This window comes from Gymnogyps californianus, chromosome 5 (genome assembly GCF_018139145.2).
Source record: "Gymnogyps californianus isolate 813 chromosome 5, ASM1813914v2, whole genome shotgun sequence".
NCBI lineage: Eukaryota > Metazoa > Chordata > Aves > Accipitriformes > Cathartidae > Gymnogyps > Gymnogyps californianus.
Window position 1 is genome coordinate 19,060,574 of NC_059475.1, and position 20,015 is coordinate 19,080,588.

The 20,015-nt window shown below is 40.2% G+C and overlaps 1 protein-coding gene across 1 annotated transcript in view; it reads right to left on the reverse strand.

Moving 5' to 3' along the window:
* Positions 1-11,110, reverse strand: part of BRSK2 (BR serine/threonine kinase 2) — a 326,522-nt gene extending 315,412 nt beyond the window's left edge. The window contains exons 1-3 of the mRNA XM_050897207.1: positions 11,073-11,110; positions 10,756-10,872; positions 9,431-9,840 (exon numbers count right to left, since the gene is read on the reverse strand). Coding sequence (XP_050753164.1) covers positions 9,431-9,524 — 94 coding nt within the window. The 5' untranslated portion in view covers positions 9,525-9,840; positions 10,756-10,872; positions 11,073-11,110. The remainder of the gene's footprint in view (positions 1-9,430; positions 9,841-10,755; positions 10,873-11,072) is intronic.
* Positions 11,111-20,015: the final 8,905 nt, after the last annotated feature.

The window sequence follows — 20,015 nt, forward strand, 5'->3', positions numbered from 1 at the left end:
AACTTCAAAAGGAACACCATAGACCAATCCTGTACCTGCCGACAGCAGGTCATCTCAACATGACAGCCAAACTACCCATCATTTACAACCTGAAAATAAGATGAGAGCTTTGGAATAGAATACTTGGAGAGATGAAGAGATTCCAGTAAGGTAAAAAACTGAGAGTCAAATACATTCCTTAATCTTAGGGACAGGTCACAGTTATTAAAAGGAATTCACACAGTCACTGAATGGAACTTACCCAGGGCGAATGACTGGCATGATGAGTAACCCAACTGTCAGTTGGCAAACAGTCACCAAACGACATGAGAAATTTTTAAACATCCCACACAGTGCATTTCATACCACAAGGATTTGGAATGTGAAGTCTTCTTTTCCTACTTAAACTTGTGGTTTAATTCAAATGTAATAAAATGGTAGTCTTAGCAAAGTTTTGTGCTAGCTTAGCTCAGACTTTATCAGAGCAGGACACTGGTTTTTTTAAAAATAAAATTTTAAAAAAGGAAATCATACATCACCAGCTCATGTTTAGCTGCAAATACATTACTGCTGGTCCCTCTTCCTCATAAATTATATTACCATAGGGCAGATGAGCCAACATTATGAACCTGGGCTACGGTGTATCTCATCCTAGACCAAAGCAACAGAACAATCACTTTTCCGAGAAGAGCATCTGTGTAGAAATCTAGTGTCTACATTGCTAGCTACACATAAAATAATTAAGAAAAAGAGTGAAAGAAAATAAAGAGCCAAGAACTTCCATCAACATTCCCTGCTGGGTCAGTATGAAGACCTGGTACATTCTCATCTGCAGCTGAAGGACTGCTGTTCAACCTTTGGCAGACTGAAACTTAATAGTTCTAAGAGTAGGCTTTAGATAGACAGTAGAAAATTAACACATTTTTGGTCCAGACCAGTTTGCTTCTCCCAGAAACCAACTCCTCCATTATTTTTGTTCCAGTCAATAGTGCTTTTAATAGCTAAATGACAAGGACAGTCAGCTTATGGTACGTAAGGCTGAACACAGAGGAATGACACTGCAAAAGCAGAGCTTGTTAATACGTATGTAATGTAGACATTATTAAAAAAATATACATTATCATACTGATTTTTTTCTCCCACATTAAGCATATACTGCAAAAGACAGCAAATCAAAATTGCAAGAGCCTCAGGATATAGCGAGTATGTTGTTTTGTAAGTAGAAGCAGGCAGCCAGAAGAGCACTTACTAAATGGATGCCTGAAAAGTCTTCCATCATTTTTTTTTTATTATTTTTTTTAAGAGTTAAGCACTTCACTGGAAATATTATCATGCCTATAATTCCCACATAGTGCTGGAACACTAAAGCGAAAAAGAAAAAGAGATAATACTTGCACACCCTAAGCCACTTGATGGTGGTTTCTCTCCTCAATTCCCCCCTGCACCCTGCATTAACCCATTTACTGTCAGTTGATGTTGCAAATCTTGGCGCAAAGCTTTTACCAGCAATAATCTCCTTTTGTCAGTAACTGGCAAGTTATTGACTTTTTTCCAAACTCCTCAATTATCAAATCACTGATTATCAATGGGTGAATGTTAGATAAGAAACTGAAGAGCAGCCTGTTATCAGTGGTAAGCTACACAAGGAACGGTCCCTTCCTGTTTAACCTCACCCCTTCCACCATTCCAAATTAAAAACGTGTATTTGAACAAGAAATTTAAAAAATATTTCTTTTCCTCTTAAGTATGCAATAATCTTTATTCAAGGAAGCCAGAGTAAGAACAGCAAAAGTCTAAGAGGCAGAAACTGCCTGGCACAGCCATGGGGTGCAAAACAGTAAGCTCAGCCATTAGAACTTTGTGAAAGAGTTATTTAGGGCAGCTTTAGGGCTACTTTAATTTATGTCAGTTGACAATGATCTCTGCGGCCTTCAGGAAATAATAAAATAATTTTCTCAAAATAAAACTGAGGGAGCTGACAACTTAAGATAAGTATTCTATTCTACCCGCTCCAGCACCAAGTAACTATCCATCAGCTACCTGCACCAGCCTGAAGGTTACTCTGCACTACTATGAAGGCAACAGTACCATTTGCAAGAGAATGTACCTGGATTTGTTTAAATATAAACACCATCATTTACCTTCTTTGTCCATATCACTCTTTATCTTCAGTCTCACGACACACTTCCATTGATTATCCTTTAAAAACTGTATCCCAAGGTCATTGCAAAAGAAACAGTATATTCCTGTTTATACTGTCCACAGGACAACAGAGATCTCATAGGCATCTCTGCCACAAATGACGCATTCAAGAAAAAAATGCTTGCAGCTACATCAATAGCGAGTAATACACTTTTATGAAAGAAACCAATACAATTTCCTCTGTTCCATGTAAATCCAATTTTCAAAAGCTATGAAACAATGAAAAAAATCTTCTGGGTGGATTTTTTTGCGTGTTTTTTACCAGGATTTTATCAGTAATGTTTCTAGTCTGTAAACAGAATTAAAGGAATTAATAAAAATGTTATATCCCTATTCAAAATTAAATGTAGAATAAGTCAAATGGAACTGGATGAACACTATTAATATGCTCTAAAAGTGGGCATTTGAAATTAAGTAATTTTGATCTGGTCATATTTGTGCGCCTTTCAAAAAACCTTTCTGGAAAACTTCACATCTTCCAGGCAAGGGTGCTCATGGGAATCATGTCCAAACTGTCCAGGAAAACTAAATTTTCAGTTTGCACTTGCAAACATTTATGTTGGAAGTGCTCACACAACTATCCAAGTAGAATGTAATACTCTTATGCAGCGTCTCCAACAGACTACATTCAAGAGTACAATTCAAATCTTTTAATATTGTTTAAGTGCAACCAATCCATAACTGAGGTAAAGACAGTTGGGGAAAGGAGATAAAAATAGTTGTTTGGCAGAAAATCTGAAACAAATAAGGACTTAAAGGAAATCACTCTGCACTTACAGACACTGCAGATGAAGATGGTTTAAGTTCATTAAGAACAGTATTTACAACAAATTATTCATGTTACTCTACAGATCAGTATGGATGTTTTGTAGAACAACAGTACTGTTTATGCATGAACTGAAAATGGAACAATCTCCTCATATTCCATAAGCAGACTGAACAGCATTATTGACTAGGGTTGCTAAATATCTTGGGTATGTTTAAAACAAAACCAGAAAATTTCTTTGGGATATTTCTTGATAGAACAATCCACAACAAACAAAAAAAATTCCACCCTTATCTGCTTCTCATGGGCTTGATGATCTTTCTACTGAAGTCAGCTCAACTTATAACACTGACTGAAGGGCAATTTACAGTATCTCAGCATTTGAAGAGGAACACTCCTTGAGCATTCATTTATGTCTCTGCCTTTACTCTACCTTCATGGAAATCTATATGCAGGCTTCCACCTCTTATTTTGATGGTTCTCCTATGTGCATAATACATTCCTCATGCAATGTCTCTTACTTCAGAGGGTATTACTTCCAAATTTCTCATTTTCTTTCAAATTTCTTCTGAAAGCTGGAATTCTTTCACCACCTACATTTGTTCTATATTACCTACCTACTAATTTTGAGGTGGATATCAACATTTATTATCACCATTGCAATTACTGTTTAACTCTCTAAAGCATACAATATTAAAGACTTCCCAAAATATAATGCATGGAGTAAATTTATGGTATATTAAAACATATTGCAATGTTGGAGAATCCAAAACATACACTGGCTGCTCCACTCAATTTACAAAAGGAATTGTAAGAACCCACTTAAAATGCTACATTTGCTCTTCTCATGGAATCACAGGTTTTCTAGAGATCAGAAAGAATTCCTCTCAAGAGGTAAATTCTATTGAGAAGCTTTTTTAATTTCTCCAACCTCTCTTATCATTGTAATGCAGCCCTTCCCACTGTAGCGGCACAAAATGACGTTAGAGTAGTGATGAAAAGTAGAAAAGTGCTTGAGCAGTGCAAGAACTCTATTTGTGAAATCACTGCTTCTGTAGCTCCTGCTGATATCTGAAATGTAGGTATATAAATAGTCATATAGTCCTACTCATTTGACAGTATCTGAATTTTAACAACTCTTGGGTGAGAAAGCTCACTGTGCTTTACAAAGAAAAACAACCATTCAGGGCCTGGTCTTGTTTCAACAAGTTCATAATGATTTTGCTACTGATATTGAGGTAAAAGACTAATGGTGTGCCTCTACGAAGTATGCAGAAGGATGGAAGCTAAAAATCATTTTCACTGTAGTTAGCAAACCGGAATTTGCTTTAAAAAAAAAAAAAGAGTGAAAGTCATAAAAGGGATATCTGAACTTTGCAGTTCAGACACATAGCATGGTAATACTAGTTTACTTTAGTCAGTAATGCAGGCAAACAGTACTTTTGAACAACCACATCAAAAGTATGTAAAGTTAAGAAAGACCAAATCTCTCAAAACTCGTAACGATTACTTGAAAATCCATTAAGTCTAAGTCACTATGACATAACCTTTCTTGGCAAAATTTCATTCTTAAGACCTCTACTGCCCACAGTATTGCCTGCAATATTTTATTTCTATGATTACTAATTCACCATTTAAGTCTTCACAGACTATCATGACAAAGGGTATGGATTCACTGTTCTGAAAGAAACTTTTTTAAGGAAGGTAAAATATATATATGAAAACATTAACAGAATATATACTGCTGTGTTGTTTGTTTGTTTAAAAAGGCCATGGGGGGGAACTACAACGATTTACACCTCTGTAACGATATATTCATTATTCATCTAGACAGCTAAAAATTTCAATTTCAATCAAATTTGACAGAGACAAATAAAAAAATTAACAAATCTCAGTTTCTGTCGGTGTCATGGAAACAGGTGGTTAAGGCTGTAAAGAAACATCCTGTTTAAGCTCTCACTGAATAAAAGGCTATTAAATTCGCTAAGACCCAAATTTAATGATTTCTGTTCTTATATAACCCAATAGCATACTGCTGAACACCTCACTGATGGCTCATATAATTAACATGTTATACACCAAAATAGCTGTAAGTTATATGGTATACAATGCAGAAAAGGGACCCCCTGCACTTTTTGCGAAGGTCAAAGTGCCATGAGTTTCAAGCAGGATTCTTTGTATTGAATGTCTGCAGAACTGGGCTTAAAACAGAACAAAAGGAACAAGACAAAATGGATCAGCAACATTAAATTTTTCATCAAGTTTATCTCAAAGTGAATAGGGTAACTCCCACTTAGAGCCAGTGTCTTATTGCTTGTAGACAAAGCAGCGCTTTGGAAATTTCAACTAGACATTGAATTGGTGCCATAGCAAACTGATGCTGAAGCCTATACAGTGACTGTCAAATGAAAACACAAGAAAACCCTCCAAAACGCTGAAGCTCTTCATAAGAAATACTTCAGTTCCTCATCTTTGCACACATTAATAAATATTCACAACAGTCAATCTGAATTACTCTTAAGAGTTTCAATGGTGAAACAGGGGTTAATGAGGCCAAAAGAAACACGTGAACAAAGATACTTGTGGAATTAAAAAAAAAAAAAAGCAAGGAATACGCAAGAAGCTGATTTCACACAGAATTAATGGCAAATGGAGAAAAGCCTCTGTTTGATCTAAAACTAAAACAGTGCTTCATGATCAGGTATAACTGGGGTTTCTCAAGGCACACTGTTTCCACGTGTGTTATTGTAACATGACACACATCCTTTGTTCATTACTGTTAATTACAATGAAAACCTCCTATAATTAACTGTAGAAGAATGTATCAATGAAACTTAGATAAACCAACCTCTCCCCACACACCCGTATATATATAGTAATGATCTTTTACACTGAGTTCTGTAAAATAATTTTTTGAGTACAATAATTAAGATTATGCTGCTTCTTGTATTCTTGCAAAATCATTCAAATACAGATTCCATGAGCTATTTCTCCAGTTGCAATAAACAAGAGGTGCTCTGAATTCAACCCATTACAGAAGCAAACCATCTTACTACAGTACTCAAATTATACATTAAATTCATATGCTACATTATTAAAAATAATTTCCCTTCATTCCTCTATCATTCCCACTACCAGCACATAGCTAAGCACAGACATTTTTCAGTGCTGGCCTGCATAGCCCTTTTCCAACTTCTCCAACTAAGAAGCCCTAATCCTCTCTTTGTGGCATCAGTCATCCTCAGCAAGCTTGATGCACCAGCACAGAAGGCCACTCAGGACAAATTTTGCATACCTGATTTTGAATTCTAATCAACACTTTCAACAACGGTTGTTACCCACCAATTTGAACTGAAGGCTTTTCCATGTCAGTTTTGCCCACCCACAGCCAGATGTCACCAGGTTCCACTAATGTCCCAGATACAGCAACTGTACCTCTTTGCAGGGACCAGTAGGCTGCTGTTGGTAAACACTTTTTTTCAGCTATTAAGGTGGCAATCGGTGAGAACTTCACAGAGAGAAAGCCAGTGAGAGTTCTACTTACCATTAAGTTCTCCCTCCATGGCACCCTTTCTAAGTCTGCCCTGAACTATCAACCCATGCTCCTTCCCAAAGCCCCCTTCTTTTGTTGTCACTAAAAGCAAGTAAGGATGATTAATACATTTGTATAATATCAATGTATCTGGGAGCAAAGCTAGACCTGCCTTAGAGTCAAGAATTTTTTATTCAAAATAAAAATGATGGATATGAAGATCACTGCAAAATGGATAGGATTTTGCAACACAACTTACACTTTCTATTCATCATTACATTTTGCCAGATTTTATTTCTCACTCTTCCCCATCCCTTTGGAGAAAAAAAAAAAAAACAACCAAAATTCCAAGCCATTACCTCCTAATCTTCCAAGCTTTAAAGTCAAGCTCTAAAGGAATGATTACAACCACTATTTTCTTCATCCATATGCCACTGCAACCCAAATTCAAAGTTACACACCATGACAACATACTATGGTGAATCAGGCCCTCATACTGCGCTTGTTGTCCTCTCCCTAAAATGCTGCAGGTTGCCTGCTTACCCTCCAAAACAAGCAGGATGAGGACTAGCTACGTACCACACACTGTTCATGCCATTCTGCATGCTCCCAAATGTGATTAGCACAGAAAATGCGAGAAGACCAGAAGGCATCTTTCCATATTTAGCCATGTATGTTTAATACCGAGTTAGATTTCACCTCAGTGTATTATTTCGTTAATCAAGGGCGGGTATAGCAAGGAAGACATAGACTGACATCAGTTACTTTTAAGATTTCTCTTCCTCTTCCCCCCACCTCCAGCTTCTATGACACCATGCATTGTGCATTTTATGTGCATTCATGTGTGCGAACACCAGACTTATCTATAAAGATCAGTTATATGGTAAAACCGCAAAAGGAAACTTTCACCCTTGCCCAGTTGGTCGAATAACTGCAGAGGCCAACAGCAGCAAGCCTCTAAATACATCCTCTTCTCCCTCCACCCCCACGTCTCTAATCACTTAGGAGGAAGATAGGAAGATTAGCAGAGAGGAAAAAAATAACCAAAGCTGCAGATAACCCTTTAGGACCACAACGTCAGGCTATGACACATGGAGCAAAAGGTTAATGCAGCTGTATTTTCAGGAATCTCAGACACAATTGTATTTAAAGGGGAGGGAGGGGTGCTGAGAAGGTGAGAGGAAAAAAAGGAAATTGTGATGAAGACAAAAATGAATTTGTCGTCTACAGCTGGCTCTTTGATCACCTAGAGTATCCAGGAAAGGATTACCAGCAGAAATAGGGCAGTTTTATTACCAACACACTGCAATTTTTTGGTATTTTCATTATCATCATCAAAACAGATTTTAGTAAGAATACAGCTGCAGAAATAAGGGCTTATTGAGCTATGCAAAGAATAAAGGTGGTAACCAAAACAGTGACAGAGAGCTACCTTTAGCAGCTGATACACTGAAGAGATTTGAAAAAAAATGAAATATAAATAAAAGTCACTTTCACTAGAAGACAATGTCATCTTCATCCATGTCTCTGAACGGTTGCTATGGGGTTGTGAAGAGGAGGGGAAGGATGGGGGGGGGGGTTATAATCAATCATCTCAGAAGAGCATTGCTTCTTACAGAGAAAGATCTGGATTTTGACTGTGTCCCTAAGAAAATTGCGGACTGCAGAGCTGCTGCCACGCAGGGCAGTGAGGAAGCAGGCAGAGCAGAGGCAGCAGCTGGGGATGGAAACGCCTATTAAATCCTTTAGACAACAGATGGGCTCTGCTGCGTTATTAAAAAAAAAAATATACACCACAATGCATCATGTTTTATTGTCCCACCATAATGAACAACACTTAACACCCACATGCCCAAAGAAGCCCCCCTATGGCTCATCTTCCCCCTTCCTTAAATTATAATCTTGAGTCTCAATCCACTTTTGGGGGGCTCCCAACCCAATGAATTTGCCAGATGCCATTGCTTATTGCACCTGTTACTAAAAAAAAAAAAAAAAAAAAAAAGGACTATATTTGGGCTTCTTTTTAAGGGTTTTTCTTCCAATTAATGCTCCCCTGCCCTTGAAGGGAATATGCCATCCAAGCAAGCAACAGTAAGTCCAGATCTTGAACGCATTTAGGGGATCTAATTATGTCATGTAGGGCAGAAGCACCTGCTCTTTGCTAATTCCCTCCACTCACTTTCCTCTTTTTAATATTTCTTACCATTGTTCCATTCAGGAAAATCTGCTGGGGGTGAGTTTCATAAATAAGCTTTAAGAAAAACAATTAAATAACCTCCCCTCCCCCCTCAATCCCTCCTACAAAAACACAGCATAACCAGAATGAATTCTGCTACCGATCTGCTATTTTTCTTTTATTTCAGACCCTACCCACAAAAACCACCAGCCCATCCATCCATATTTGCTAAATACCCACAGCAGTCAGTGCCACAGACATACTGTACATATTTCCACCCCCCCAAATGCACCTTAAGGACTACACCCTTTTCAATCATGATGTCATGAAATACTGCTGGTGACTCCCCCACTACCACCACCACCACCTCCTCAGTACTACAGCCTGTGAACCTTTCATTTCAATATAATTTGATTAAAAATAAAATGCTTCTAAGTAGGGCAGTGAAGAAACTGACGTGAAAATTCACCACCAGCAGATCATCTATTTTGTCCTCTGCATGCACTCTGGCTGTCATCAGAACAACACCCATTAGCAGGAGTAATGAACATAAAGCATCCTGGGCTTTTTTTTCTTTTTTTGAAAAAAAAGAAAAAAGGAAGAAAAGAAAGAATTAAAATGAAAACTAAAAATAAATAAAGGCAAAAATCCCCTATTTTATCTCCACTAAAACAGCAATGGGAAAACCTGAACCCTCAAATATCCCATCCCCAACAGCTCGCTGGCTGCTACAGCACCTTCCCCCTAGTGCCTGTGCTGCTGCAGAAGAACCAACCTGTCTGTCCTTTTCCTAGGGTTTTCTCCAAACGATAGGGTCCAACATATTGTGCGTGTTGAGCTCCGCTGCCTTCTTTCCCTGTTGATGTCATTTCTACCTGGATCTGTAATTCTGCAATGTATATGTGCTGATGAGTTGGAATTTCTCTGCAGTTCTTTAAATTCCCACTTTGCAGCTGTGCAAGCAAAGCACTCCTTTTCTTTGCTTTCGTCCACTTGGTTGCAGATTTTTCTCTTCCTCCTCTTTTTTTCCTCTCTCTCTCACGTGCCTGTTTTCTCGCTGAGTCTGCCTGGGACGCTGATGGACGAAGGAGTTATTTTAATGTTCAAAGAGAGGGATCTACGATCCAAGCCCAAGGAGCATGATGCTGGTGATCCGAGCTCCGCACGCCTTGTTCTCTCCAGGAGCTGTTCAAGGGAGAGCCAGAGCTAGAGCAGCGGAAGAGCTGGGGCCCGCAGCTATGATTGACAGTAAAAGCAGCCAATCTCCTCGTCTCTCACCTCCTTCTCCCCACCTCCTTCCACTACCTTTTCTTTTCCATCAGCAGCAGTTACTGCCTCTGCGTGCTACAGAGCATCATGATCATTAGGAACAGCAAACATCTAAGTTTATCAGTCTATTGATAAGGTACAATTAAATATAGTTTAATGTGTATATTATTTTAAGACCCAAACATACCCCCCCTTTTTTTTTCCTCTGAATTATACTCCACTATGCAGCTGTACTTCCAGAGTATTAAAGAAAGGCTGAGATTGTGGCAGGAATTAGGAAAGGAAAAAAACCTACTTCTGAAAATGAGCTTGAGAAATTCATTGATTCTGTTTCATTCTGGAGGATCTACATCTTCTGAGGGTTTTACCCTCTAAAGAGAGCCTTGGGGGGGGGGCAAAGAGAAAAAACATAGGAAAAAAACAGGGCCAATCCTGTAACCACTGAACTCAGTGACAGACCTGCTTTTGAGTTTGATGGAAGCAAATAGACTTCAGGTCCTTAGATGAACAGATCAAAAATGGCATGGCCACTATCTTAATTAGAAACACAGCAGAAAATCCAGGGATTAGATGGTAATAGGAACTGATTCCCAGATCCACAGGCCTCATACTAGCAGTGTAAGAAAACTTTCACTGTTTTTGTCCAAGTACTTATGCCTGTGTTTAACCTTCAGAGCTTAAGGAGTTGGATGAAATAAAAGATTCTGCAGATATGCTTCAAGTATAGGCACAAGCCTATGTACTTTCTGGATTCAGGACCATACAACAGTTTCAGCCAGACTCCAGGGCTATCAAGCTGAAACCATTACCACACACAAGTTCCATTTTTACCTTCTCTTCTCTGCCCCACTCCAGACAGAAAACTGGTCAAGATATTCTTATCAAATTGCAACTGAGACACAACACACAGCAAGAATTCTTCAGTCAGAGAGGGAAGCCTTGACAAGCCTGTAAAAGAAAGGGAGAGTAAAGAGCAGGCAAAACTTGAAGAAGCCTTATCATTATCTGTTGCTCATTGAGAGAAAAGACTATTTCAGGTTTGTTCAGGTTTTTTATTAAAGAGGGAAATTTACTTTTTTTTCATACTTGTATCTACAGACAGCAGCTGCTGATGTAAATTGGAATAAAACTAGAAATTGGCTCTTCACCTGTATCACAGACAACACAACTCTACCCAACAGATTGCAGAGGAGTTAACAAGATGAAGAGGTGGGAGATGAGGCCAGTGGACTGAAACCTTAAAGCAATTCAAAGGTATCCTCCTGCCTCCTCAGGAAACAAAACCCCAACACTTGCTTTGACCTTCCCCTGCTTTGCTCTTTATGGTTCATCTTTACTCATTTCCAGACTGTGCCACTGCAGCAACCTGCCAGCAAACTCCAAAACACCCCAAACCATCCCCATTCCTTTGCTTCCCCCTCCAGACCTCACCCTGTGTGACCACCCACCAAGACTCCTTTTCTGCTGAGAGGACTGCCTCTACGTTTTTCCAACGGCAACCTCTGCCCCCTCCAGCCCCCACAGGTGTTTACTTTCCTCCCCTACTAAATTCAACTCCAAATTGCCATTTCTCCAAGCTCCCTCCCCCAAATCTTTCATTAAGCATTGTTCTTCCCCCACCTTACTGCAAGCCCAACAACCGCTCCTCTTTCATCCTTGCTCCCTCTCCCACCCCTCTCCCTCTCCCCTCAGAACCCCGGTGCGTCGCCTCACGCACCTGAGCCCGCAGTCCTGCAACGAGGAGGGAGGGCAGGCGGTTGGGGAAAACGACACTGACAACCGGGGCGGCACTTCCCCACACCATGCTCCCCTCCCCTCTGCCCTGCAGCCCCCGGCGGAGCCGCGGGACCGGATGGGGGGAGGAGAGAGGAGGTAGCGGGCCCTGGTGGCAGCGACGGCGACATGGCGGAGGCGCAGCACCGCTCTTTTCGCCAAAGTGGGGGGGGGCGGGCGGGTCTGGGGCCGCGGGGGGAAGACTGCCTGGAGTGCCCCTGTGGAGAGGCGTAGGGTAGGCTGTTAGGACCGACGGCTAAATGGGCGGCTGACAGGCCTACGAGACCTGCCCCACGGCCGAGGGGTGAGGCACAGCCTGCCCGTGGTACGAAGTGAACCTGCTCCAGGTGTGGCGCAGGACTCGGACCTGGCAGCGCTGACAGACCTGAGGGCTCAAAAACCCAACTACGAGGCCCAGAAACGTCAGGATGGATTCAACAGGACAATCTGGTATGTCTTGTGACACAGTTGAAAAAATGTCTCTGAAACTTGAGGCAGAAGGCACCTTCCACACACACCATCCCTCATGGGCCCTCTTTGCCCTATGGCTTCCGAGCCAGGATGGGGCTGTTTGAGGTGAGGCACTGTGCCGGGAGAAGCACTCTCCTGACTGGGCTTTTGGCCGCAGAAATGAAATGTTGCGAGGAATTGAAATGTGTCATGTTTTCAGACCTTTAACTCCCCTTTAAATGTTGAGTCTGTCTTCTCTGCCACCCCCACTATTAAAAGGTCCTTCCTCAGACAGTAAGGGGCAATACTGAATTATGGGAATGTGAGCGTAACTTTCAGAAAAAGGAAAAGACTGTCTATTTGTCTAAATCAGCAAATTATCCACACCACCATATTAACAATGCAGGGGGTGAATATCAGCATAGATCTTTACACTTAACATCTTTTTAAATTCCAATATTTGTATTTTAAAGGGCATTTAATAGGAGATTATGATGTCTGTATGTAGATAAACCATATCTGGGTCATGATATTAATAGAAAGATGGGCAATCAGAAAATATTGTCCATCCAAGACCCAACTTGTGTATTTTACAGTTTGCTTCTGTTGGGCATTGGGGAAAATGACTTACAGAGCCACGGATGTTACAAATCCCTGCCTTCCGCGACAAAATATGTGTCAGTGTCACGGCTGGAATAAGATAAAAAAAATTGATAAAGTTCATGTGATCCTGACTGGAAGATTGGTGAGTTTAAAAAAAAAAACAAACAAACCAACAACAAAAAAACCCACAAAAAACACACACACGCACGCACAAAAAAACCCCCCACACCTTTTTGGTCTGATTTAGTTATTTGTTATTTTGATTCCATGGGAATGTTCTTCTGTATGGCCTATTGCAACAATTTTGACCTTTCATCCTAAACTCTTTTTGAAAAAATGTTTGGACACTTCTTGATTCCTGAATAATCAAATACTGTTTATTTTATTTGTCCATATAGAGCAAAATCCCATTTATCTGTACCCCTTTGATCTGAAACTCACTCCTTTGAATCTAGGTTATGTCCCCCTGGTGTGAATTACTTATACAATAACTCCCTCAATTATTTGAAGCCCTGTTTATCCAAATGTTTTGATGTTCCAAAAGTATTTTGAATAAACAGGGCTCTGCTGTCATTGGATATATCAGATATCTTTGGGGATGCATATAGGATGATTTCCCCTGACCTTATTCTGTATCATCTTGTACTTAAATGAACAGGCAGTGTAATTTAAGTGTATAGTTAGTGTATTGGCACCATCTTCAGTGTTTTTACTTCTTTCCCCATTAATTATTTTTCTTTCGTTGTTCTCATTAAAGGACTAAATCCCAGAAATTTCACTCAAGAAGGACTCAACACAGATGCCAGCAAGTTTGAGTTGAGTAAGGACTGAATAAAAAAAGTAATGATCTAGAATTTTGCTTAGTTTTATCACACTTCCGAAACAAAGCAGAGCAAAATTATTGGCATTTTTTGGCATTTTTCACCCACTCCCATTGACACTAGCTTGTGTCTAATGAAAGTCCTCATGTTCATTTATTTTCTTAGATGCTTGCAATTGCCTCTCTTCTTATTCCCATGCGAATCTTAAGGGTCAAGATGGATCATGAAATGATGCAAGAAGCTAGAGGAAAAAACAGGTCCATGGGGACATTTTATTCAATATTTTTCACTTGTTCAGTTGAATGTATTTGTGGCATTAATAATGAAAAATAAAAAAAGGAAGTGTAAGGCTTGCAAGAAAAGGCACCAATAAACTTGTGTAATTAGCATAGAATGAATCAATAGTCTTCTCATGGTAAGAAGAATTCACATAAACTAGGAGTTTGTCTCCAATTAGAATAACCTAATAGCTAATACCAATGATAAGGACATATTAAAGATAAACAGGACAAAAATATTCAGCATTTGCAATATCAGGATCCATTATCACATCCTGAATGACATGTTCCATCCACATACCTATGGACACATGACACCCCTTTGATAAGTGGTATTGGGAATAAAATATTTTGGGAATTAACTTCATTGTATAGATACTCCATAATAAACTGAGCCAGGTATTTGAAGGACATTTAGGCATCAATACTGTTGACAAACTGATAATGCCTCTATTGAGGATAATGATATCAATCTGCAACATCTCCAAATAGATTCTAACAGTCTAAAATTGAGAATTTGTCCCCTTTGCATTAGATATCTACCATCTTCCTAAGAAGCCGAGGTAGACCCTAAGAAAAGAAAGGATGGGATTTCAGTAAGTGGATGGTGTTTCAAATTCCTAGAACACCCTCAGAGTTCAAACACTTTTTCTACTAGCCAGCAAGTGCTGAGGAACTTGAACTAGTTAATACTGGTTACTGGAAGACAGTGCTTCCACAAAGCCTCCCACATTAGCAGCTCCTGAACTGGTCCACATCGCTCAGCAGAGGTATACTATGACAGTATTTAGATAGACACTTTGGGAGATTTTTCTGTTGTTGTTTTTATTATTTATTTAGCTATTATTATTAGGATTCTTGGCATTCTATGTATTCTAGTATCTCATTTTTAAGGTTCACCCAGAAAAATGAACTGTTCACTCGTCATCTACGTATCATCTTTGTTTCAAGCTGGATTAAGGTAAAACCTTGTAAAATGTTTAATAACAAAATAGATAACTGCTCTCACAGTATTACTTCTTCTGGACTGTGGACTCTCTTGATCCCTTTGGAAATATTAATGTCCTTTTCTCAAGCCTGCTGCTGTCATTACCTGTGCCTCACAGAACTGTTAAACTATTAAGCTGGAAAGAGCTTTTTGTTTTTAATAAGGCAATCTGAAAACCTGTGTGTGAAGTTTTTTTCATACACTGAGCTTTGTATTTCATAAAAATACAAATACTCTGTACAGACACATTCATAGGTTCAATGTGTGAAGCTTTTGACTGGGTCTTTTTGAAACCAAACTTGAAAGCAATCAGACACTTCAGGGTGAGGATGGATCTGTGGTAACTGACCTGTCTTTGAGGTACAAAAGACCAAAAGGATGTCTGTCTTGGGTTGTCCGATCAAGTGTCCGCCTACCCTAATATTGTGTCTCCAGCGGTGCCTGTAAACACAAACTTAGGAAAAAATAAGTCCAGGGCAAGTGTATATGATTCTTCCCTACAGTACTCTCTCAGGATCCAGTTGTTTTCAGCTCAGGGACTTTCTGAGCCAGGTGTTGTTTCTGTGTATGCCATAGTCCTCAACAGATTTCTTTTTCCGTGAGTTTGTTTTTGTCTTCCCCTAAAAACTTGACACCATGACAGATGGCCAGCTATCTCTTCAGATTATGTGCATACTTCTCAGAAGACAGTGAATCCTTGAGACAAGTAACATCCATCGATCAATGCTCAAGAACCCCAAAAAGTAAAGAAAATTATGAGTGGGGCACCATTCTTGAAATCGTACAGCTGTATGGAGCAGTTCCAGCTGCAAGGTGACTGCTCAGGAAGCCTAGAAACAGTAGAGCTCAGAGACCAGAGCATTTGGTGGTTAAAACATAGAAAATAGGCACATGAAAACAGAAACACAGTTTCCAGCTGTGCTTTTCTGTTGTAGAGCAATTCCATCCATTCAGCTTCTGCTACAAAATGCATGTGCAGCCTGATCACAAGCTGATGGACTATATCACAAATAAGTGACTGTTAAGCACATATTAGCAGCTATCATGGATGTTTTATGGGCACTCTAACAATATGCAGTGAGGTTGTACGATGTCAAATACACTGAATAAAGCAAATTTTCTAGATTTTATCACAGATGGTTCAGTGGAACATTCAGTCAACGTCCTAGAATATCCCTGCATTTCTCTGCAGAGATCTCAAGTAGCCTAAAAAATTTTGACCAGGATGAACAAGTAAAAATATTAATTCTCTAGACCACAGGGGAACTTTTACCAGAGAAAGTAAGAGGTACAGTTTGAGTTAAACATGCACGACATATCTACATGGCTGGATACACAATTCCTAGACAGACACTCGGAGCACTCAGGTGAACATAGGCAGCACCGATGGCCTTATCCTGCTCCCCTCTCTGGCTGAGCAGGATGGAAGTCCATTAGTGAGAATATATATGTATATATATGCACAAGGTGGATGCCTCCAACAACTGGACTCATACAGTCAGTCTGCCCAGTAGCTGGCCCCTGGATCCCAGTCTGCTCAGTTGCTGGCACCTGCACATACAAGCCAGTGAGGCTGACACCCCCACTGCTCCCGCCTGCCCTGTGTTCTCATCCCTAGAGATGCACAGGTGCTTTCACACCCAGAGCTGGCCCTTAGAGACCCCCTCACCCCCTTCCTCCCGGGGCACTTCACCTACTCACCAGCTGGTTTGGCTTGATCTTTGCTAGCAATCACACACTCACTCGCACACTCACACTCAATCAGTCACTGCACCACAGACACACAGGCCCTCCAGCCTGTGTTCTGTCTCCAGTTGCTGGACTCACACCCCCATAGACATATGCGCACAGAATAGAGACCCCTCACCCAGGAAAGAATTAGAAAAGAGTTTAATAAGAACACAGGACAGACTGTGCTGATGAGGCACAGGGCATAGCCAGACAGGCGTTCTGATGAGCCAATTATGTATATGCAACCGGCCCTTTTTATTTGCTTACCCCTCTATTTTCCCACTCCTGTCCCTCCCCAAATCACCTAAACCTCTCCCTTTCTCCACCTTTGGTTCCTCCCCTAAACATCCCATAATTAGTCCTGTGCAATCCGGAACTGCTTTTCCCTTGCATCCCGTAATGTGTCCCATCCCTAGGCAGTGAGCCCCTTAGTCTGAAAGCTGATTGGAGAGTCCTTGATTTGGGTTCCTGCCAGCCCTTGTGCCCATGTGCTCATCTGGGCTTGTGCTGATGGCCTTTCTGATGGGCCTGGGAGTAGGCCAACAGGGTATTATTCGGGCATCTCCCTCCTGTTACTGTCTCTCTGAGCTCCTTTGTGGGCTTTTGTCACACAACTTAACATTGTATATGTTATGCTGTTGGATAATTTGTCTTTTAACTACAAGAAGCACTTGGTTTCTTGGTTACAATAGCCTGCCATTCCTACTGCAGGGAGAATTATAGAAATGACCCTTAGACAGGAATTGTCATCTGGAGGCATGCCATATCTCTTGGAAGATAAGGCATACCTGGCATTTGACACATAGTGGGAAATAGCAAAGTGCACAGATTTGTAGCAATTTAGCACCCACTGGGAATTTGAGAAGAGGACATCCAGCCCTAGGTTCCCACAAAATGTTGGAAGGAAAAGTTAAAGACAGGCCAGCGACTGATGACAATGGCAAAATGATAAAGGGTCCCCTGCTCCATGAAAATACACTATCCCAGGTATTTGGTAAAAGATGAGCAAAGAGATTGATGAGGTAAAAAAGTGGGACTTTGCTCTTTGTATTCACAGCAGTCTCACAGAAAACAAAAGGCATTACTCAAAAACAATAAAAAAGAGTGCCAAGCTAAGCAGTAGGCAAATAGAACAAAGGAGCCAAGAACCTGGGGCCACTATGCACCAATGAGCAGATCTATATCTGTTCATCAAATTGCCATGCATAGCAGTGGCAAGTGCAAAAGATAAGCTTTTAAGGAAGACAGATCACATGAGGTAGTTCCTGACTTAGGACAGTCGTTGGGATGAAGAGCGCAAGGCAGGTGTAGGTTAGCAACAGCCAGCACACCTGACAGCAGAATCAAGCATAAAGCAATAGGAAGAGTTTCATCTGATGAAAGAAAGTAAAGGACTGAAGAACAATTTGAGGAGTCAACAGGATATTGCTCATCAAAAGGAAAGCAGCTACAGGATTCTTCTACCACCAGTTGCACAGACAAGAAGGGAGAGGCTTTCTGAAGATTTTCATACTGAGGTCTATTAACTGGTGCAAGTGGTTGCTTATACTGGTCAAAATACTGGTTTTATATCACAAAGGAAAAACAACATCATTTCCCTTAAAATGTATTTCCTAACTATACCAATCATTTGTTCATTCGAAAAAAAAGACCAACAAAACTAACAAATAACATACACTGAAATACTAACACCTTCCTCAGTAACTGATTTTCTTCAGAGCCTTTCTGTTCAGTAACAGAGGCCCAAACACATTCAGAGTGGGAGCACCAATACTAGATGCAATATTTATTAGATATTAGAACAACATTACTAGATACTAGAACAAGATTTAGACAATTGAGCTATGCTAATGCTACTAACATAAAAGTACAATAAGTATTTATCAAAAACTGAAAAATCCAGCTCCAAAATCCATGAGGTATTGAACAGGGTGGTCCAGAATACTGAAGGCTCAAGCAGTTTCCCTGCCTCCCCAAAGAGCAAAGAATTGTAGGAGGGGATTTCAGACTCTCTAAAACCTATGTTTTAATGACTTTTCTTTTTTTAAAAAAAAAGTAAAGGAAGTTCTGAAGTTTCTGTAGAACCATTCAAGCACCAGAAGGTCACAGTTCCTAGCTCCATAGGTGATCCAGCTTTTCAGAGAAAACGCCAGCCTGTTGGGAAAGCCTCTAGCAAAATAAAACAATACACAGATGAATGTTATGAGGATGACCAAAAGGTGAACAGCAAAGTCCTTTTTAAATCCCCACCTGCTGGCGATATAAAAAGCTGAAACAAACTATAGCATTGTAATGACTAAATGACTCAGCTGGAACAGGAAGAAAGTGTTACCAACTGGTTGAATAAACAAACTTTGGAAAATAGGACTCTGTCCTGTTGTAGGGGTTTTGCTTTTGATTTACTGCATGAGCTTGGGCAAGTCACTCTGACCAAGAATTGCCATGCTAACTGGTGAGTTTATGTGTCACAGATATTTGCCATTCCACTGGCAGAGGCCCAATTACCAAAAAGTGCAGAGCTCCTGCCCTCCTAAACGTTGGTCCTATTAAAATTAGCTAAAAGTAGGCAGCCCAAAGTTCAGATGTCTAAAATCCCATTATTGTGCTTAGCTTCCTTTTCTTTGTTTCATTCCTTTTCAGAAAATATTTCCAGCTCACCTGTTCTTTATGATATACTTGGAGATCCTTGAAAAGGATCCTTGAAAAGTCTGAGGTTCTTGAAAAGTTGTATCAGAAATGTATTCTTTGCATGTTACTTAGGTTTTTTGACCTGCCTAGAAATGAGAACAACAGACACTCCAACAGCAGGACTGAAGGGTCGTCTTTTTTTAATATGGTCAGTTTGCGCTGACCTTTTCAACAGTTTTGCTGAAAAGCTGGGACACAACTGCTCTGAAGAATAGCCCGTGAACCCCGTGGGAGTAGCAGTGCACACATTAGCATGAGTGCCTTCTTCAAATTTCTCCTGCCAAGGCAAAAGTTATTCCCTCAGAAAAGCAGTAAATGAGATCACCTGCTCTTTTTTTTCACTGTGGTTAGTAGGTCACATACACTTAAGGATAGATTGTGCCCTCTAGGCATGGCCTTGCCTCAGATACAGTACAGCGTGTACTCTAAGAGGAGAGTCCCAGGCGGCCTTTTTTTTTTTCTCTGACTTTTCCACTGTGATCTTTTTACATCTTTCCTCTATGTCATCCTTTTTTGAGTGTCCAGAATTTCAGGAAATGCTAAGAAAATGGCCTTGATAGGTTTAATGTTGTTTCTTTGAGGGCTTCATAAGAGCAAAATTCCAAATACTATCTTTACTCTTTATACACCTAAATGTAAGAAAATGTCTATCTAGTGATTCACTATTAAAACGTTAGATGACAGCCTATGGAATTTCCACAGTTTGTCATCACTTGGGCGACTTTCCTTTCCTTTGCCTCTTTTCTTTGCACAGCCCCG